The sequence below is a fragment of the Leopardus geoffroyi genome, chromosome E2, assembly GCF_018350155.1.
Source record: "Leopardus geoffroyi isolate Oge1 chromosome E2, O.geoffroyi_Oge1_pat1.0, whole genome shotgun sequence".
Lineage (NCBI taxonomy): Eukaryota > Metazoa > Chordata > Mammalia > Carnivora > Felidae > Leopardus > Leopardus geoffroyi.
In genome coordinates, this window is record NC_059335.1 from 52,122,125 (window position 1) to 52,144,138 (window position 22,014).

General features: G+C 46.9%; 1 protein-coding gene across 2 annotated transcripts in view; it reads left to right on the forward strand.

Annotated features, from left to right (window-relative positions):
• The first annotated feature begins 2,647 nt into the window (after positions 1 to 2,647).
• Positions 2,648 to 22,014, forward strand: part of WWOX (WW domain containing oxidoreductase) — a 979,671-nt gene continuing 960,304 nt past the window's right edge. For both annotated transcript variants that reach the window (XM_045439817.1, XM_045439818.1), the window contains exons 1-4: positions 2,648 to 2,928; positions 8,908 to 8,972; positions 9,334 to 9,391; positions 11,774 to 11,952. In XM_045439817.1, coding sequence (XP_045295773.1) covers positions 2,822 to 2,928; positions 8,908 to 8,972; positions 9,334 to 9,391; positions 11,774 to 11,952 — 409 coding nt within the window. In that variant the 5' untranslated portion in view covers positions 2,648 to 2,821. The remainder of the gene's footprint in view (positions 2,929 to 8,907; positions 8,973 to 9,333; positions 9,392 to 11,773; positions 11,953 to 22,014) is intronic.

Genomic DNA, 22,014 nt, shown 5'->3' on the forward strand with positions numbered 1-22,014 from the left:
TTATAGATCCTTGTGAGACCAAAGACAAAGCCATGTGTAAGCTGGAGTTCAAGGGGCACAGAACTGTCAGTAAATAGACGAAGCCTGCAAAGAGAGAGCAGAGCAGACAGAGGGGGAGCAAGAAACTGTGAAATCCAAGAGAGGAAAAAGATGGACCTGTCCTTGGGCTCTCAAAGGCCCTAATAACATTTAATTGAGCTCACGTGCACCCTGCATATAAACTTTTGAATTGTTGCTTGCAATCAAGTAAGTATGACCAAAACAGTATCAGTTTGAGTGAAGCTAAAAGACTGTAAACTCTAACGTGTGGCAGGCCTACCCTCACAAGTCCCCAAATGCCCGCTTGTCTTACTTCTTTAGCATTCTGACAGAGGCCACAGAGAGGAATAAAATGAGGTCACCAAAACCATTTGGGGCCATTAGTATTGTCTGGGCCACTCAGCCAGACTTCTGTCAGCTCATGTCTCTCACCTGTTTTGAGGGACTAGGAATCGAAGAAACCAGTGCCCTTGGGGAATGCTAGAGAATGGACAATCTGAGCCAGCAGCATCTGCCCACCTTGCGAATCTCTGCCCAGGAAGGGGCTGTTCCATGTCTTAAGTAAATCTCAGCATTTAATTTGTGGGTTAGTAATTTTCTGGCTTCCTGTCAGCATAGATCAGTGTTCTCAAGCGGGCACACGATTGGCAACAGCCTGGAGACTTGTTAGTTGTTACAGCTTGGGGGAGAGGGATGCCATTGGCATCTAGCAGGTAGAGGCCAGAGATACTGCTAAATATCCTACAACAGGACAGACTCCCCCTACCTCCCAACAAAGAATTATCTGGCCTCAAATGTCAGTAGCGCTGAGGTTGAGTAACCCTGATGTTCATGGCACGAGAAGCCCCGAGGGCATAATTTAAGTAGTAGGAAGAACAGATCGTTGGCCTAGAGTTGGAGAATTTTACCAAGGGGACCACCACCAAGTTTGGGGAAGACGCCATACTCTATCACTACTGGTGGCCTGATGCTGAGTCGTAGGTAACAGGTGCCAGCAGAGGTTGTGGTGAGGGCAACCTGAGAGAAACCTAAGCAGTCATTCCTTGAACAGAGATACAGATTATGATCGGGGGGACTAAGACTAATCAACTGATTCCATTTATTCTCCTCCCCATCATTAGGAGGCATTGTGACTTAATCTCTACTTATATGGAAGGAATGAATAGACTTGGGTGACAGAGACGAGGGTTTAAATTGGGGTGAGCAGAAGAGCAGCTCATTAATTAACTTATTTAAATGCGCATGGATTGGAGAGTGATGTTTTGATAAATCTGAGATGTGACAGACCTGTGAAAAGTAACATATACTTTCACTAGGTTAGTTCTTGGTTGGGCACCTTCAAAGGAAAGCAAGTCTCTTCCCTAAAAAGCATGCAGAGCAGGAATCCCAAAGCCATATCAATTTTAGGACTTGAACAAGACCAAAAACAACACAGGCCCCTGCCTCCCCATCCTCCCACCCCCTTAAATACGTAATTTCTCTGATGGAGGCTTACATACTTCCAAGACCTAGGCCACAGAAATCCTGGTCAGTAGACTTCCCTGGAATGCTGAGCTGGGGAGCAAGTTTCAACTGGGGAATGTTCTGGAAAACTCCTTAGGCAAGGCCAAGTTAAAGATACACTTCCAGTTTTTGACACAGGACATTTACGGAATACCTGTAGGTGCTCCAAGAGGAATCGAGAGAGCCATTTTGTAAATTGGGAATTTCATCTTAAACTAGGTCGATTAGTCGAGGGCCAAACCTAAGAAATCACATTGATTCATTCATTTCTTTCTTTCAATAAACTTGTAGGTCTAGGCATTTTACTAAGCGCTGGCGATAGAACGAAGCGTAAGACGTGGTGGTGCTCTGTGAGTGCCGTCAGGAGTACGCAGATGAAATAAATAATTGTAATATAAGCAATACAGTCTCCACTGCCGGTCATTCCTCTGTTCTTTCTTCTAACTCTGCCCACGTGTCCAGTACATGAAAAAGATAAGTGAATGAATTTTTGGCCCATAATTAAGCCCTTTATAAACGTTAGCCCTTTATTTATAAGCAGTATCTTGCTGTGGCTGGAAAAAACTTTTCCAAGTCTGGGTCATTAGAAGGTTGCGGGAGTTCGCCTTTTTTAACGCTCCCAGCGTTACAGCGTTACGATTCCATGCACAATGAAGTTTGTGAATCAGCCTGGGTGATGGTAAGCTCTGGAAGGTTTCTAAGCAGGAACGTCCACTCTTTATAACGTTCTAGAAGAAGGAGAGGCCAGAGGCCAGAAAACCAGCAGCCGCATCCCTCCTTTCTGCTCGGCTGTCTCGTCCTGCTGGGCCTGGCCTACATTTCCCAAGATGCTCATTTGCTGGAGCTCTTGCAGGATTGGCCAGAACAACGCGGAAGTCATTGCAGGTCGCTCAGCAACGGGCGGAGTTCTGGACCGTGACTGGATGCCCACGCCCCTTCCCTGCGGCCCGGGAGGTGGACGAAGCTCAGCTCCATCTCCCGAATCAAAGAGCGTTCACCGGCTTTTACTTCCAGCCGAGCGGCAGTGCGCCCTCTCCGGTGCTCTCAACCAGGGCTCTTTCTGGACCACGCCCCTTTCATCCCGGCAGCTCCGAAACTCCGGAGACTGGATTTCAGTTACCGAGTCTGCAGAGCGGCTCTGGGCGGCGCACTGCGCAGGCGCGAGCGTTTGGGTCTCGCCGCGCGCGGCGCTCGGTTGTAGCGGGAGTGAGTTCCTGGGCGCGGAGACCCGGCAGCGGGTGACGGAGCGAGGGGGTGACCGACCGCCTCCCCTACCGCCATGGCAGCCCTGCGCTACGCGGGCCTGGACGACACGGACAGCGAGGACGAGCTGCCCCCGGGCTGGGAGCAGAGAACCACCAAGGACGGCTGGGTTTACTATGCCAAGTAAGGGGCCGCAGGGGGGCCGCCGGGCCTGGGACACACCTGGAAGGGGCCGCACCTGGAACCCTGACGGCCTCACGTGCCCCGGACCCTGCGCTGCCCCGAACGCCACCTGCGCGGGGCCGGCGCGGGCCGGCGCTGCAGCCTGGCGAGGCCGCGCGGAGCGGCAGTGATACTTAAAGAGCTTCCTCAGGGAGGCCCCCGAGGTCCTGAGGAGGGGTCGGCAGCCTTTCTGGGCCCTGGGTCCAGTGGGGTCACCTGGCAGCGCTCAGGCGCGCCCTCTGCTGCTCACGAAGCGGCGCTGCACGGTGCCCTGGTGGCTAACAGGCCTTATTCCCTCGGAAAAAAAAAAAAAAAAATCAGGAAAAAAAAAAGCCGATGCCTCGGGGGTCTGGGCAGGGAGCTGGAAGTATGTATTTTAAATAAATCTCCTAATATAGTTATGTATGTGTGTGTACGTATGTACATATATCTGTATACACACATATACATCTGTATGCATATATAATAGAGCTCCAGCACTTTCCCAGCAAAGTTTTGGAAACACTAGTAGCAGGCCCTTTCTGCCATTATTAAGTGTGTGACTTTGGGCCATTGAAAGAACTCTCAGTCTTTTTCATCTGTAAAATGGGTTGATAGGGTTTTAATTCAGGCCGCGTACATAAAGCACTTAGCACAGATCTCATAAGTACTCCATGCTCAATGATTTCACTTACCCCCAACTACCCTGCAGCCGTGACAGCACTTAAGCCTGATATTAGAATCACCTGCCAATGGCCCCAAATACAGATTTCAGAGACCCTCGTGCCGCAGACACCCACCGTGGTTCGGAATCTGTGTTTTCTAGGCTTTCCACGTAAGGCAGGTTATCAATTGGCTTTGAGAAACGTGGATGTAAATCAGTGATTTTCAACAACTGGAAAATGTCGAAAATGTCTTTTCTTTAGTTCCTCCTCCAGCGCATCTCATTTAACTGGTTTGGGCCCTCCCCGCCTCCATTGGTATGTTGTCAAATCCGACCAGGCGATTCTTATCTATCCCAGGTTGTGAGCCACTGCTGTCTTTGGTTGCTCGGTAGAAAGAAAACCAGAAAAGAAAAAAAACAAAAAAAAAAAAACAAAAAGGAAGATCTTGGAGAGTTGATTTATTCACGACACATTGGGGTTTTATCACATGCCAGGCTTTTTGCTGGGCGCTGGTTATACTGAGATAAATAAGGCCCAGTTGTCACCCGTTGTTACATGGCAGAGTGACGCGTGGGCGGTTCCCGTGCAGTCTGTGTATAGTGAGCAGCAGCCTGCTGGCAGGAGGCATGTGTGGGGAGGTGGGGGACACCGCAGGTGAGCCTGAGAGTTGGCCTCCCAACTCCTGGGCGTGTTCGGGACCGGCCCAGGTGGAGGAAACTGAGCGGAGGCCTCCGTGTGGCCTGAGTGCTGCTGGAGGCGTGGGAAGATTGAGGCAACAGAGAAAGTCTGCGTTTTGTCGGGGAGCTGGGGCTCAATCGGCAGGACCTGGGGATCCCCTGAAGGCTTGGATCCCGGGGGTGCCAGGGGGTTTATGTCTTTCATCTTTCGGAAGGTGGTCTCTGGGTCTGGAGAATGGAAGGGATGAGTGTAGCAACAGGGAGCCATTAGGCTGTAGCCAGGCTCCAGGCAGCTTCTGAGTGCCCACTTGCCTTTCCCTCTGCCTGGATTGCTGCACGAAGGGTTTTGTCATCCCCCCAATGCTGAGCGTAACTGCTACTGGTTTCCCTTGTCCCTGACCCCTGCACCCTCCTCCTGGCACCTTGTTATCTGAGTCATGGTACCTGGCCTTGCCTGTAGTCATTTTAGCCATACTGTCCTCCTTTGCTCTGTCTTCTCCCCAGATTGTAAGTTTCGTGAGGCGGGGGACCTTTTCTTCTTACCCTCTGTATCTCCTGTGCTTAGCACCCGGGAGACAAAGTAAGTCCCTGTGTAGTGGGGGAAGTAATTCATGCAGTGAAGGTTTCCTCCGGCCTCGCTGAGCGGGGGGCATACTGGGCTTTGGAATGCAAAGGTGCCCATCACCGGGGCCCTGGCTGTCAGAGCCCTTCTCTGCCTGCTGCTTTGTGTGGGGCCTGCCTTCGTTCCGGCCACCTACCCTAGGCCCCCTGGCTTCCTGTCAAGTTTGCCTGGAGCCTGGGCTCACCCTGCCTTTCCCCTTATGTTGGGTGGCCTTTCTCATCTGCTTCCTTCCTCGATGGCATCCAGTGTCTGGGTGCTGCTTTCACCAAATAAGGCCTGCATATCCCAGCCAGCTCCTCTGAGAGCTTCTGGGGGCCCACAGCCAGGGCTTTCAGTGGTGCATGTACGGTCTCCAAAAAGGCAGTCTCCCAGCCCTCCCCAGTGTTTTGGGTCTCAAACTGGCCTGTCTGGTCCCATTGTTTACACTGAATGTAGGGACAGGGCTTGGCTGGGTCCTAACTGGGGGTCCCTCTCTCCAGTTTCCCTGGCTGTCTGTTCTTTAGCTCTCCAGGCAGAAGCATGCCTCTGACCAATCCTAATCCTGGATTCCCCTTGATCTCTCTTAACCTGCAAGCATCCTGGCCCTTTTCTTCTAACTCTGAAAGGGTTGCTTGTTCTCTCTTGGGGTTTGGGAAACTGCTAATGGGCTAAAAGAAGACTGCCCTTTGCGTCCTTACTGTTTTCATGTGGTCTTCCTCTCAATGGCATCAAGGCCACCTCCAAGGACAGAGGCTGTAGCTCCCAGTGAGACTCTGGGATCCTAATGAGACCCCCTCCCGGACTCATAGCTTTGCCCTGCTCCCATCGTGTGGCTTCTGTGGGCGCCTCGTGCTTTCCCATGGTTCAGTCAGAAGCACACATGTCACATGGCTCCAGGCCCACCAGGCTGGGCTTTCAGGGAGAGGATGACCCTGCCCCTGAGGGCAGACCTGGCACCAGAGAGAGCTGGTGGGCCTTTCTCCCATCCCTCACATGGTCCAGAGCAGCCTCTATGCCCAAGCTGGGAGGTGGGCATGGAAGGACGAGGTCTCAGTGCCCGGCTGTCGCTGCAGGCACCTGTGCCTCTGGGCTCTCCACCCCCAGCCCCCTTTTCTTCGGAAGCCCTCCTCACAGTCAGCTCTCAGCCTCCAAGTTAACTATACTTAAAAAAAAAAAAATTCTAGAATAGCATTCTTGAGATGATATCCATGTAATGTGGTATGAATTTAATTTTGATCCTTTTGGTTTAAATTAAGATCACTGTTAATTATCTCTTTAAGTGACAAAAAAGCTTATTGAAAAAGAAAACACAGAAGAGGGCTTCTGTTTAAAGGAGAAGAAGATAACACTTTGGGGACGTGTGTCATGCTTTTCTGTTCATTAAAAAGTCATTTTAGGTTACAATTAAGAACACTTTTTAATTAAGTTTTGCATGTAAGTATTTATTCAAATTAATACTTCTGTGTGAAAGGCACAGTTCTTAGTTCTTCACACACATTAACTCATTCAGCCCTCTCTAACCCCAAGCAGTTGGTGTTACTGTCCCCATTTTACAAATGGGGAAACTGAGGCACGGGGCGGTTAAACACCTCCACAAGAGCACATGGCTGGTGAGTGGGAGAGCCAGAAATCATGAGCCTTGGGCTCTGAGATTCTTACTACCAAATTATGCTCTTTTCTGTGAGGCCCGGGATTCTCCCCCAGGGACACTGTGTCCCTTCAGGGGACAGTTGGTGATATCTGGAGATGCTTTCTGATCCCACAACGATGGGATATTGGCATCTGGTAGGTAGAGACCGGGGATACAGCTAATCATCCTGCAGAGCACAGGACGGTCCCAGCAGAGAGCGATCTGGCTGAAATGTCAGGAAACGCTGGCTTGGGCGTTTTTTGTCAAAGTCAAAAACACGGGGGTGACAGTGGTTATCTTGTTTTGTTTTGTTTTTTTTTTTTAACCTTTCAGGATAGAAAAAACACGTTCTGAGAGGATTTTCCAGCTCCTTTGGAAAGCATTTATTCACTCCCCCTGTTTACATCCGGGCGGCTACGAGGGCAGGTGCAGGGCTGGGTGTGTGAGGGTTCAGGGGGACGCACGCCTGCCCGAGAGGGTCCGCGTTCCTCTCACAGGGGCACTTTGTGGATTCTCTAGGGCAGGTCTTTGAGTGGCTCGGCTCAAAGCTCGTTTGATGCCTGCCTGTGGGATGGAAACTACTCGTAACACCAGGAAGAGGAAAATGATCACATCTGTAAACTTTTATTGTTTAATTTTTTTAACGTTTTATTTATTTTTGGGAGAGAGAGAGAGACAGAGAGAGGATATGAGTTGGGGAGGGGCAGAGAGAGAGGGAAACACACAATCTAGAGAAGGTTCCAGGCTCTGAGCTGTCAGCACAGAGCTGAATGTGGGGCTCGAACTCATGAACCTCGAGATCATGACCTGAGCTGCAGTCGGACGTCCCAACTGGCTGAGCCACCCAGGCGCCCCCGTAAACTTTCTTGAGAAGTGGGGGGTAGGGCAGGGCAAAGAGCGGGAGCGGCGTGTGTCCTTGGAGGTGTCCGTTTTGTCTGCTGGCCGCTCCCTCCATTGTGCGAGGAGAGGCAGGGGCTGTGTCAGCGGGGAGGGGCTCGTCCTTACCGGGGACTCAGGGTCTCCCTTTCTGCAAGCGGGAGTTTGTGGTGGCCGAGGTACAAGCAGAAGTGGGTCATTGCTGCTGATAACCCTACATTTGTACAGTGACTTCACTGTTCAGTCGCTGTCACAGGTAGAGCATCCCTTACCTTTCCAGTGGCTTTGTGAGGTGGCTGTGGGGCAGGGAGACTGGCTGACTGCAGGCATGCAGGCACCCGAGTCTTTGGCCCCGAGTCCAGTGTCCCCGTGACCCTGCACCTGCCACTGAGCGTTTGCAAAAACAGACCAGAAGCCGGCATTTCCCACGAAACCTTGCTTGCTGGGTGTCACATCTTCCAGTGGATTCCTGCTCTGTCTGTTTTTCTGTTGAAAGCAATTGGTGGGGAAGGAATATTGAGATTTTATCATCTAGATGTCAGTGATTAATCATTATTTTCTACTTTGGCATGAGTATGTGAACTTTTAGGAAATCCAGCCTCTCCTTTGAATGCCTCTTACAACATCCAGCTGCTTCTCTGATGCAGTAATTTTCTGTTTTTCCCGACACTTCATCACCTGTTAACAGGTGTCTCTAGTCTGTTGTTGGCTCACGATTTTAATTATAACTTTGTATGCTGTTAGATAAAATGCCAAATTTACCACAAAAATGAGACTAGTTTGTATATCTGATTTGTTTAAAATAATAGGTAGCACTTTTGAGGCTTTTTACACGCAGGTACTGTGTTCAACCCTTTATGTACCTTTCCTCATAGCATTTCCTTGAGATCAGTTCTAGGGTTCTTTCCATTTTGCAGGTAGGATAATCGAGGTTCTGAAGTTGAGTAACTTGGCTGGGTGGGCAGTTAGTTGACCTTTGGGGCTATCCTGCCACATTCTTAAATACCTCTTGGGAGCAATTAGGAGTCAGGGGTTAAAACACTTTGAAGTTGCATCTGTGGAAAGAATAAATACTTAAGATTCATATTCTATCTAATGATCTCTAAATATCGGCATTATATGCTAGGCTGAAGTCTGGCCACCTATCCCGGAATAAAACGAAAACAAATGCAGACCCCTTGTGACGCTCTGAGGGCTTCACTGAGTGAGCTTCCTGGGGTTGACCCACACCTGCTCCCACTGCCCTTCCCCTCCTCTGGAGCAGCTCACAGCGCCGTTCTTTCCGGAGGTTTCCTCTGGCTGCTGCTCTTCCCCACCCAGGGAATTGGATCTGGTGCAAGCAGTAACATTTATGCTCTGAGTATTTCTTTTCTGAACTCTGGCTTTACTACTCTTGAGAGACAGTATTGTTTGGGAGGGGAAAAAAAAAGTTAATGCAGCTTATTAAGTTTTAGAAGTGTAACCCTTTACTTACTGTTTTTTGTGGATTTTTAACTTTTTTTTTCTTCACAGTCACACTGAAGAGAAGACCCAGTGGGAACACCCGAAAACTGGAAAAAGAAAACGAATAGCGGGAGGTCCGTATGTTGTTCTCATAGAGCGAAGAACCTTGTATTCAAAGCATAAATGACCTAGGAGAACTGTCACGGTCAGAGGGGTGACAGGCCGCTCTCATTCCTCGAAGGTTCTTTCCTTGCTCGGAGGAGCTCGCGGGACGGGGTGGAGTAGGCGATGAGAGTGGGGTGGGCTGGCGAGGGTGATCTCTCTTGGGCTTTCTGGAACGGCCACGCGGCCTGAGTGTGGCCCAGCGTGGCTGCTCGTCGGTGGGCCAGGCTTCGGGGTGGGGGTGGGAGGGTGTGGCGCCTCCGGACCCTGGCCCGCGTGTCCGTTCACCCTACCCCTGCCGCGCACAGACCTGCCAGCCTTCCTGTGTTTCAGACTTGCCGTATGGATGGGAGCAAGAGACCGATGAGAACGGACAAGTTTTTTTTGTCGAGTAAGTGGCTGTATAGAAACTATTCTCAGTCATTTTTCTTTTCTTTTAAGGCGTACTTGTTTATTTAGAGATCGTGCACACACGCGTGTGTGTGTGTCAGAGAGAGAGGGAGAGGGATTGCCAAGCAGGATGCACGCTGATGCCCCGAGCCTGACGTGGGGCTTGTGGGGCTTGATCTTACTGTGAGATCCTGGCCTGCGCCGAGATCAAGAGGCAGATGTTCAGCCGACTGAGCCACCCAGGCGCCCCTTGTTTTGCTTCACAGTAGGAATTTTTAGTTGTGAAAGTAATGTACCTTGAATATAGAAAAACATGTAGTATATATAACTAATCTTATCAGTAGGAATAACTACTTTTAACAATTTTTTGATTTATTCTCCAAGTCTGGTTTCTATACACATGCTTTCCTTAAACTAGAAAAAAGTAGGGAGTGTACTGTGTGAATTATTCAGTAACCTGTTTTATTCCCATGTAATATCTTGTGAGCACTTTCTCATATATATATTTTTCAAGACAGTGGTGCTTAATGGCCATGGAGTCTTATTATTATTATTATTTTTTACAGAGATATTGTGACTTATATTATCTCCTGAGCATTGATGTTGTTGAATTCCTGGGTAGTTCCTTGGCCCCTTTCCTCTGAGCCTGTTACCGTGACGTGCTGGTATGATGTCCACAACCTGTGCTGGGGTTGGGCATGGGGCGGAAAGCCCAGGCCCCTTCCCATGGTGCACATGCTTTCACCCTGGCTTCTCTCAGGCTTCCAAAGGGAAGTCTGGGAGGAGCCGGGAGAGGTGTATACATGTGGCCCCGGCTGGTGGCCCTTAAGCACGTTGTGGCCTCTCACACTGTGCCCATCCAAATGCCTCTGCGGCAGCTCTGGTTATAAGTAAAATGAAAGTTGGCTTCGTCTTGGCTGTCTCTACTTATAGGGTGATAAGTATAGATTAAAAAACATTTTTTTTCACCAAAGCATAAGAGACCGTTAAAAACTGAGAACAAACTGAGGGTTGATGGGGGGTGGGAGGGAGGAGAGGGTGGGTGATGGGTATTGAGGAGGGCACCTTTTGGGATGAGCACTGGGTGTCTTATGGAAACCAATTTGGACAATAAATTTCATATATTATAAAAAAAAATAAATAAATAAAAATCTTTAAAAAAAAAACAAAAACATTTTTTTTTAATGTTTATTTTTGAGAGAGAGAAGGAGAGCGAGTGGAGGAGAGGCAGAGAGAGAGGGAGACAGAATCCGAAGCAGGCTCCGGCTCTGAGCTGTCAGCACAGAGCCCGTCGTGGGGCTCGAACTCACGAACTGTGAGATCATGACCTGAGCCAACATCAGACGCATAACTGACTGAGCCACCCAGGCACCCCATAGATTTTTAAACTATATCGTTTTATTTATTTTTTTTTTATTTTTAAAAAAAAAATTTTTTTTTTCAACGTTTATTTATTTTTGGGACAGAGAGAGACAGAGCATGAACGGGGGAGGGGCAGAGAGAGAGGGAGACACAGAATCGGAAACAGGCTCCAGGCTCTGAGCCATCAGCCCAGAGCCCGACGCGGGGCTCGAACTCACGGACCGCGAGATCGGGACCTGGCTGAAGTCGGACGCTTAACCGACTGCGCCACCCAGGCGCCCCAACTATATCGTTTTAAGCGCACACACATAGTACAAGTAAACTTTAAGTCACAAAATCTCATCTATTCAGGAGAGTTAGTTCTTAATGGTTTTTAAGATATTTTGAGGTGTTTTGTCTCCGATCGGAGAGAGTACATTTAAAATGTAAAGAAATAAATCTGTTACATAGGAGTAACCTAGTAATCCATGTGTACCAATGTATTTTAATTTTGTGTCTATAAGACTTAGCTCAAAGCCAGATCACAACTATAGTGCTTGAAGGAGGTATGAATATGGTCTTAAAATGAAAATCATTACAACTTCAGAATGTTCACACTATTTTTTTTTTAAATATCATTTTGAGATTTCTCCCTCTCTGCCCTTGCACAGGGTTCAGAGATTTCACTGAAATCAATGGAAAAGAGTGGCTGACAGATCTTACAGCCACATTTACATGAATTAAAAAAAGAAGAAAATCCCAAAGCTGCCTCCTTTTTTGAGATCTTAGGATACAAGACAGTGCTTTCTGTATGCTGCAGCGTATCTTACAGGCAGTTCCGAAGAAACGGATTTGATGATTATCTTTCCAGGCAGGAATGTAATCCTTCTGGAGGCCAGAAGACAGACTTAAATGGATGCCAGCTCTTTCCAGGGTTAAGAATAAGCCTTTTTAGTACATGAAAAATGGGGTTTGCCTAGTCCAAACTATAAGATTATCTCATGTTTATAAATGCCTGGGTTCGCTGCTTTCTCCTTTGCAGCCATATAAATAAAAGAACCACCTATTTGGACCCAAGACTGGCGTTCACTGTGGACGATAATCCTACAAAGCCGACCAGCAGACAGAGATATGACAGCAGCACCACCGCCATGGAGATCCTCCAGGGCCGGGATTTCACTGGCCAAGTGGTTGTGGTCACCGGAGCCAATTCAGGCATAGGTAGGCCATACCTTACGGTCGTTGTTGTTATTTTTTTGTCCCTTAAATTTTAACCGTAATGAAATCTTTCGTAGTGGTTATCTAATTTAAAAATGTGTTGATAGCCTTTTCTGCTATCGTTCTGTGAAGACGCTGGCCTCTTTTTAAACCGCACTGTTCTCATGCAAGGCTGCTGGGGACTGCTGGGGGCTGCCGGGGGCGGGGCGGGGGGGGGGGGGTCGGCCGTGAATTCTCTGAGGGCTGGACACTCAGCACAAGGTGGTGGCCATTTGGGTTTTGAAGGACTGGAGACAGCCCGTTCCGTGCGAGGGCTCCCGACCCGGTCTGTGTGGTGTGAGGACACATTTCAGCTACCTGGGTTTTTGAAACCAGAATTGACTGGTAATGAAATAGGGAGAGAAAGGTTGCTGCAGGGTTCAGCTGGTCACTGAGTTCCTTTGGGAACAGGATCTTGTTCCTCTGTGAAGCTGGGGAATTAGTCCTTGTCTTAACCTCTGGATTAACCCTCTCAACTGCAGTGACGTCATAGGTAGATGGCTCCAGAGGGTGTCCTTCCTTAGGATCAGGGGCTGCCGGAAGGAACCGTGGCAGAGCAGAGGCTTGTACAGGAACTTTCCACGTGATTTTATCCTTACTTTGTTTTGATCCACCAACATCAGTGCATGTACCTGTAAGAACGAAACCGCTCTGAGTAAGGATTTGCATCCTCAGGTTGATGGACGCAGATACAACATAGAATTACCTTTGGATGTCTTCTGGCAAGTTCTCTCTGCCCTTTGGCCCCTCACGCCCTCCCACCCCCGCCTCGTTGGCCACCTCTTTCTTAAGCTTTGTCTTCTCACCCTTTGTGCACCTCCTCCATTGTCTCCTTGCTCTGTCCTTCTTGATTTTCAGTTACTCCTTCTTGAACCTCCGCAGACACCCCCCGGCAGCATCAGGGGGAGCGCGGGAGGTGAAGATACGTTCTGTACAGTCGAGCAGGCGATAGTCCCAGAGCCGAAGTCTTGACTATGCTTGTCTATGAAGGCAAAGAGGCAAATGGAATTTTTAAAAATTGAAAGGGAATTTATTTAAAATCAACTCTCAGACCTCATCGTAGGCTCAGCATATCTTCCAAACTTCTGTATTGGGGTGAATTCTATGTAATCATCATTGATGTGGAAACTGATGATGATGCTGTGCTAAAAATAATGGCTGGATCCTCAGTCACCCAAGAAGCAATATGTTGTGTTGATTGCCTTGACTGTTCTTATGTGAAGGTGTGGACCAACATGGTGTGGAATAATTAAGAAAAAAATCAGTGCTTAAGGAGTTAAGTAAAACCTCTTTTTTTTTTATTTAACACTCCGTTAACCAGGAAACTAAAATATCTTACTCCTTTACTCTTCTGGCTAGACAGTTTTTTCCTTTCATCAGTAAGGTACGTGACTACTGGCTATTTTCCGTGCGAGAGTTCAAACTTTGTTCTGTCTGACGTCAGATAGCAGACCGTTGGGTATGGCTAATCTCCACCAAGGATTTGCAGCATCGAAAGCATCAAAGATTGTGATCCAGGACTAGTTGAGTTGGTTCACAGTACACCAAGAGCTGTGTTTCGATGGATCTTTAACCATCGTAAAGGAGGGGATTCTGCAGCAGTGAGAGTGAATGTGGTGTTCGTTAGAATGGACCTTGAACCTCTTGAAGACTCTTCCTCTCTGATGTCCATAATCCACTTGGTGGACACTGCAGGCAGGTGCCTGTGGTCCAGTTAGCAGAGGTGGCGAATCCTAAAGCTCAGAGTGGAAGGAGTGCTGGGAGGGCCTTGGGGTGACCAGCCCTTCCTATTCAAACACCCTCCTCCCCCCAGCTTCTTCTCTAGCTCCAGCCACCCCTCGGAAATTGCCTTTAGTGCCGACACCTCAGCCCCTCTCTTCTCCACTCTTGGGAAGCTTAGGTCCAGGTGGCGCTAAAGGTTTTTATGCTTAGTTTTTGAAATAATATCGCACTGAAAATTCCGAGCAATCAAATCCTTGCAAATAACCTTCCCTCGGCAGCAGTGGTTTCAGGCTTAAAGAAAAGAGGCTGAAGAGAGGCTCGTGGCTTTTCATCATCCCTAAGTTCGCTTTTGTATCCCGCGTGGCTGCCTTAGAAAGCGTCCTTGCCCAAGTAGGCTGTGGCTTCTAGATAAAGTCCTTCCTTCTCCTGAACTGTGAAACATGTCAATTTATAAATTGCTATCACCACTTTTCAAATGAAATAACTGAATGCGGGGTGAATTGAGCATCTTCATTTCCCAGACTTGTGGGCATTCCGGAACCATCTTCCATCAGAGCTTTAATGGTGTTGGCGTTCACTTTCCTCTTGTCGAAATTTGGAGCCTGCCTTCTGTGCATTAACTGTCCAGCCTTTACCCTTGTGGATGTCTGTTCTCTTTGGAGTAGTGTGAGCTGGAACGCAGCAGAGCAGTGTTTATTTTGGGAGAGGTGACTCCTTGACTAAAAACATAGGTAACCCAATTTGCTTTGTAAATGCTGATTTACCAACCTGGTATTTCCAGTGACTGTTTATTTTTTATATTTTTAAAATTCTCCACAAGGCATTGCCTTGTTGGAATTTGCTCTCGGTGAGGCTCGCTCTCTCTGATGGGCAGGGATGGTCAGGAGGTAAGAGGGGACACCTCTCCTTGATGAACTTCAGTGAGGCACTGGGAGCCTGCCCACCTTGAAGCGGCCTCTTAGCAGATTTTGTGTGATTGTCTTCCTCCTCTGGCTGTGAGTGATACAGACCTATATTTAGAGTTTTTCAAATTTTCAATAGTTTGTAGTACTAAGTAAGGCATTTGGAGGGATTCCCACTTAATTCAGCTCAAAAAGATCAGAATGATTCTGGGAGATAGAAGGATTCTGAAGAGATGTCGGCGCAAAGCATTACGCGTTCTTGAAATCTTCGTTTTCACACTTCACGTCTGTAACCAGGCATTGCTGCTGATGCAGTTCAGCTCTCTAGACTCGGGGTTGGCAGACCCTGGCTGGTGGGTTAAGTCTCATTGGTGTCTGATTTTTGTAAGTTAAGTTTTATTGGAACACGGCCACTCCCGTTGGTTTCCATTTTGTCTGTGGCTGTTTTCGTGTTATCAGCAAAACTGAGTAATCACGGTAGAGACCATATGGCTTTGCAAAGCCTGAAATATTTACTCTCTGGTCCTTTACAGAGAGAGTTTGCCACCTGCATTAAATGATGGTAATCCCTTTAACATGATGTCACCCCAACATTCTCTAAATTAGCCACAGTTTAGATAAAATATAGATAAATTGATGCCCGCTCACTGTGTGTAACTGCTGGGGACATCCCGCCCGTGGCTTGCACCCCCGGCTTCAGCTCTGTCCCCTTTTTTAGGGAGCTGCGAGCGTTCGCAGCATTTGGAAGCGGTCTCCTCAGAAACTAACGCTCTTCTCTCCTTGACCTTTGTCCAACCAGCGTTCTGAACCTGAAGACCTTTGTAGATTGAGAGCTGTAGCTTGGACCCCTCTCTGTGGAGATCAGCCTCTCAGTGCCCCGGGGGAAGCCATCTCTTCACCCAGAGCTTCTTCTAGCAAACCAAGAGGCCTGGAACCCCACAGTCGCGACCGCTAAGCAGTAGACACGGGGGAGGAACTGCTTTCCGTTTGTGTTCGGCATGGCGCTGAGCAGGGAGGGTCGGCTGAGTGGCGACTCTCTGGATCTAGTGACTTGTTTGCTGGCTTCGATTTGGTAAAGCTGAGTGGACATGGCTGCCGCCATTTAACGGTGATCGTTAAATACACACCTCACCGGGAATCTCGGGAGAGGGGATGTGTTAGGCTAGGATTTCCCACCCTGGAGGACCCCATCGCTGCTTTTCTAGACTCAACCTGTCAGTCGCCCTGATTCGGCTCTGCGTGTAAATGGTTCCGTCCGAAGTGCCACCTTCTCGGATCTGCGGGCTGACACGTGCCCGTCAGAGGCAGGGTTCTTCCAGTGAGGGGTTCGCTGAGCGCCCAGTGTGGGACAGCGCCCTCCCTGTTGACGGTCTCCCGTTAGCAGGGGCTTTTGTTGGGACTCGCGCACTCTGTTGCCACGAGCAGGCAGCACGATCACGTTTAAGGAGTGAGACCAGATTTTGTCAGATGTCCACTTAAAAACTAGTCACAACTATGAGCAAACGAGGTACTTTCAGTGTGATGTTCATTGGCGATGATGCTGAAAGTTTCTCCTTGCGGCCTTAAACCGCCACTAGTTTAAATTTGATTTTTCAATCCCTTCTGGAGTTGATTCAAGTTGAAAAGTTCCTTTGACCTTTTGAACCTTTGAACCTTCATAACATTGGGCTGCATCAGATGTCGTGACTTTAGATCTAGGGTAGCCTGGTCTGCTTTCGATTTGTGAGCCGCAGAACTCATCACCAGGAATAAAACTTTTGTTCTTTGAAGAAATACTAGCTGGCCACCTTGGTATATACAGTGAAGTGTGTTTTAGGACTTACGCTTCACTTTCTGTTGGTATTTATGTTATATAATCACCTCCCTGTGTTTTATTACAGGGATTCTGATGATGTGTATTTATTGAAATAACGAAATTGATCCATTTTGAGATAATGGGTATGCTCAAGCTGTGAAAATCCCCCCTAAATTTGTTCTCCTAAAACAAAATGAAGGTATCAGATTTTCATGTAGGAATCCCAAAATGACATTAGAGTATGACATTGAAATTGATCGTTTTGGCTTTTGAGAGCCCGTATTTTAAAACTTGGGGTCCTGTTCCTAAATCATGTGTTGAAATTATGGTGCAAAGCATAGTTGCCGTGTTCTTCTATCCCTCTGGTCACCTCCATGATGAATTCGTATCTAGTATAAATTCTACCAGTTCGACAGTAATACAGGCAAAGTATCTTCTTCACGTACAGAAGTGTATTCTGAGGATTTTACACCTACACTTCACCTTTAGGAACTGGACTAACTTCTTTTATGCCTTCAGTTCTTTGCTCTCTTTTCCACACCTTAGTGTTACTAAATTTTGCCTTCTGTCCTAAACCATACGTTTACTTTTTTTGCCCCCCAGTTATTCCCAAAGCTCCCATAAATCCAAGGCCTGAGACTAACTTGGGAGTCATTTTCTTTGTCAGAATGTACTCGTACAGGGTCATTGTCATTGCACTTGGGAGGCTGAAATGCCTCCTTTCCTTTCCCGACTGTCAGTACGACTCAGAATAGTGGGATCTTGGCATTTATCTTCTTTTTAAGAAACTGGTGCTCATTTGGAGAGAGATAATTTCTGAAATGATCTAAATAACCTTTTAGAAATTTAAGCTCTCATTTTAAATGAAAAACTTTTGTGACCGCTTTTCTTTTATGCTAAAATATACCTGTATATTAAGTAAAAAGGCTTTAAAATTATTTTGTTCCAAAACCATTTTGAGATTTTTGGCAATATTAAAAAAAAGTGCCTGAATGATATCACATAAAATTGAGAATTAGTACCTTATGGATTAAATGACCATTTTACGCTGAAATATTCTTAGACACTGAATGTCCACGGAGATCACATGATCTAGCTCACAGTATGTGGAAATCTTAAGAAAGCTATATATCTAAAGGAAGAGACCAATTGAGATATTCTAATGAGCCTCATCTCATAATTGGTAATATACAAAGGATATTTAAGTATATATAAACATATAATAACATATAAATTATGTGTAAGTTGGGGTACATATTTTTTTTTGTAGATCCCAAACTCTTTTGTCATCTAAGAGTGGAATTTCATACTTGCATGTAGGTTTAGATTTTCAATCATTTGTTTCAGTGCCATTATAACAAGAGAGGGTCATATGAGTTATTGTTCAATGACAGAATGGTTCACAATCATAACCTAAAGCAAATATTTAAAAAATAGGATTTCTACCCTGATTTGAGGTTGCAGGTGTTCTACAAAGTTTGAAACTTTGGAAATCATTTCACATAATACCCAGTTTAAGTATTCAGATCTTTTGGTTTTCCATACTACAGTGACATAGTGATTGTTCTGGAGAGAGTGTTGTGCATATTTTCTGGAATAAATTAGCCTGGAAGAGAAAGGTCTTCATACAGTTCTGTCTTTCCTCCACTAGAGGGCTCTGTTGCTCTTTGATACCGGTAAACAAAAGCAGTCGGTGGCTGCTGAATATAGTTTTCCTCCTCAGCTGGTCTTGCTTTCATTTTTGTTAAATAATGCCTTTTAGTTTCCTAACATATCTTTTAGTCCCTGTACTTCTCGGTGAAAGAGTTCAAACTGAAGACTGTTCCTGGTGTCATGTTTGTTTCTTTTTCCTTTTCTCCCCCCCTTTTTTTTTCTGGGTTTTGTTTTTTTGTATAAAATGCCAAGGATGAAGAGGTCCATTTAATAAAAAGGTCCATTGTGTTCAAGGAGCAGCCCTGTTCTGCCAGATTACACAAGGGCATGTGTTTTTGCGACATTATTGGTTTTGAGTGTGCTGGCCTATCAATAATGTGATTTTTTTTTTTCCTAAGTAGAAATTGTAATATTTAAATATTAATGCCTCTGTTTAAGGTTCATTTAGAATGCCTTGGTGATCTTAGAATTTTTTCTAAGAACATAGAGTTTCCTTGCCCCTGCCACCTCAGCCTTATGCAGTATTATATAATTTATTTGTAATTAAACTGTTTATTAATGATATGTTTTTGTGCTAGTAGAAACTATGTCCTTTTGGATCCAGTGTATGTTTCTTAAATAAGAGAGGCCATATGAAACCAAATACTTAACGTGAAGCAAGTAGCCAGGGCCGTGTGTGTACAAGATCTTAAGGAGTGTGATTTTTATTTTGGCTCCCTAACTAGAGTTTGAGGCAACCCATTAATTGCATGCTTCGGTTCTCAAACAGAAATTTGGCCCAGGAAAGGAAACACTTTTGGCTTCACGAAACTGCTTATTTTCAAATTTCAAATGGGGACAGAACGAGTACACTACGTTACATTACTTTTTATTTGTACCATTCTTTTTCTCAGCAGCTTACTTTTTCTCTCCTAAAGACGATGGAGACGGGAAAGCATTGTGAATACACTTGTAACACCCCAGAACGTTTTCACTGGAGGAAAGCTATTTCGGTCGTTCGTACACAGATGCGTCTGTTTTTTTATGAAATAAAAATTGTCACAACTAGATGGTTATTCTGGGAATTATTACAGATATTGTGATCAACGGTGTGCTGGCCGTTGAAACGCCCTGGGTCCTGGCTTGTTTAGTCTGACGTGGCCCACGTCCTTTCCTGCGCTTGGTGCAGCGCCTACGCTGTGCTCTTCAGACCTACGTCCTCGGCCTTTTCCAGAATAACGTTTGGGGTGGCCGGTAGGCCTTCTTGCAAAGCTGTCTTAAGTGAAGCCTTCGGCAGGTTGATCGAAATTGCAAAGGCAGGAGTTTCTGGCCTACATGTGTCCTCCTCGGGCTTCGTAGACGGCACTACATCGCATGGGATGGCCGGTCTGTATCAGCCCAACTAAAGGAGGTGAAGAGGAAGTGTCCTCCTACGTTAAGTAGCCGTGTGACACACTTACTTGGGATCTAACTGTTTCGAATCGGTGAGTGACTCGTTCAGCAGGCTGTGCTGCGTGGTGTTCCGGAGCCTTGCTCGAAGCCCGATTGCCATCGTGCTGTCTCCGAAAGCAAGTCAAGGTTTCCTCAGTGGACCCCGAGGCGAGACGTGAGACTGTGCGCTCATGCGGTCAAGAGCAGGAGAGAAGGGGAGAGAGAGTTTGTGTGCGTGACGTGGGGCGGGGCGGGCGAGGAAGCTCATGTTTCAGTGCTCTTTATAATTTCCCTAGGGTTGGGGACACACTGGCAAGGCAGATGGAGCGAGGCCTTTCCTGTGAACGCGCTCTCTCCTGCAAAGGGGAACAAAATCACGGTCAAAGCAGTTTCTTGTGTAGTTGCACGGAAATGGAGGGGAACAGTAGTGCAGTATGTTTCGTTTTCACCCTTACCTGTAAAATGTACTTAATTATTCCAGATTAGCATTTGTTGATTACTGTCATATCATCTCCTATCCATAGCCCTTTAGAATTCACAAGGCTTCAACACATGTCTTATTTAATTCTCACCCCAGGGCGCACAGCCGTCTTGAAACGAGTCTGAACAAAAACAGAGAGGTGAGGTGACTTGCCCCAGGTCACACAGCCCCTGAGTTAATGGGGCTGGGGGGGCTGGAGTGGAGAGCTCCTGACCTCGTGCCCCGGGCCCTCTCCATGCTGCTTGCTGCCTCTGTGTCCCAAGGACGGGAGCACAGTCCCGACCAAGCTCTTCTTAGGCAGCTCACCCAGTCCGAAGTCAACACATTTATTTTAATGTTATTTATTTTTGAGGGACAGAGAGAGACAGAGTGTGAGTGGGGGAGGGGCAGAGAGAGAGAGAAAGACACAGCATCTGAAGAGGCTTCAGGCTCCAAGCTGTCAGCACAGAGCCCGACGCGGGGCTCGAGCCCGCAAGCCGCGAGATCATGACCTGAGCCGAAGTCGGACGCTTAACAGACTGAGCCACCCAGGTGCCCCCGACACTTTTATTTTAACAAGTCTGTGAAAGCCCGCTCTGCGCCAGCCCGGGTGCTGGTTCCTCCTCGGTGCTGTAAACTGGGGATCGGGGGAGACTTACGGGGGGGCAAGAGCTGGCGTCAGTCAAGCTTGTCCATATGCCAGGTGTCAGGCTAGAGTAGCTTCGTATGCCTTCACGTTTAAGTCCTTTACAATCCTTTGTTATCGGTTTAAATCCCTTATGGAAAACTTAGAAAGTGCGGATGAGTAAACATAAAAAGATGCAGATAAGGAAAAAGGATCAAAGGATCACCCCAAGTTCTTCCCAGCCAGAAATAGTTGTTCATATTCAGCATGTGGGATTCTGAGCATTTTTCCCCTCCCCTTGTTTTGTGATTTTTCTGTTGAACCATGGAACCTGACCATCTTTCCCTGCTGTTAAATATCTGACAACATTTTAAGTCACTGTGTCGTGTTTTCTTATATGGTTCTTCTCATTCTCTCACTGTGGCACATTTGGGTGGATTTCAAAAGCTTTTGGTGATGCCACTGAAAGGAGACGAACGTCTTGTAATGAAATGTTTGTACCCGTCCGGGGCTACTCTGCAGTTTTATTTTCCGGAAGTGGAATTGTCCAATCAAGGGATTCGTTCCCTAACCTTACCGTCTCCACTGGTTTTTGATCAAACCACAGCCCTTGGAAAACTGTGCTAATTTGAAATGTGCGTTTGCCCTGTGTCCTTGCCAACCTTGGAGATTAGCTTTTCTTTTTTAAAGTCTCGGTTGAATTTGCATATCTCTGATTATTAGTTAGATCGATCAGCTCTGCATTTGGCCATTTATGTTTATTCTTTTATGAATTGCCTTTTCATCTGATGTTCGTGACCATTGGGTATGTATCGATTGCTAATTGATTGCTTCATTCATGTGGTATAATTTAATATTCAAAATGTCCCTTTCCGTGAGAAGCTAATTTATCTGAAAGTGTCTATTACTTTAAGCACACGTTCAATCTTGCAATCAAGAGAAAAATCATGAGGAAGAAGTTGGCCTAACTCCTGTTTGCTTTGGTAAAAACTTTTGAGTGTCTGTCTTGTCTGTTACACCAGCTACAACTCAAATCATGGGCACTGCCGCTTAATGCCTGCTTTTAAGGAGGGACCCCCCCCCCCAGAAGATTCCGACTTGGTCACTTAACGGCAGTGGTTGAGTCCCAAGGTGACACCACGGGCGACATTTGGTTATTTTGGTGTTGTGAATGTCCCCCCAGATCTTCTATTAACGATGGTTACAACTCTTCAGAGCTTTTCTGTGCATTATCTCATTTGATGAGCCTGGCTCCCTCGTGGTGAAATTGTACCACTGCTGAAAATAGCTCTGCTGACAGGCAGGGGAAGCTTGATAGGTAGCGAGTTTCTATCTGGAGAGGCAGCAGGGTGCATGAGAAGAAATACTGGCTCAGGAAGCAGACGTGACCTAGTTTCAAAACCGGGCCTCACCACGTCCCATCTGAGTGTCTTGGGGCAAGTTACTTCCCTTCTCTGAA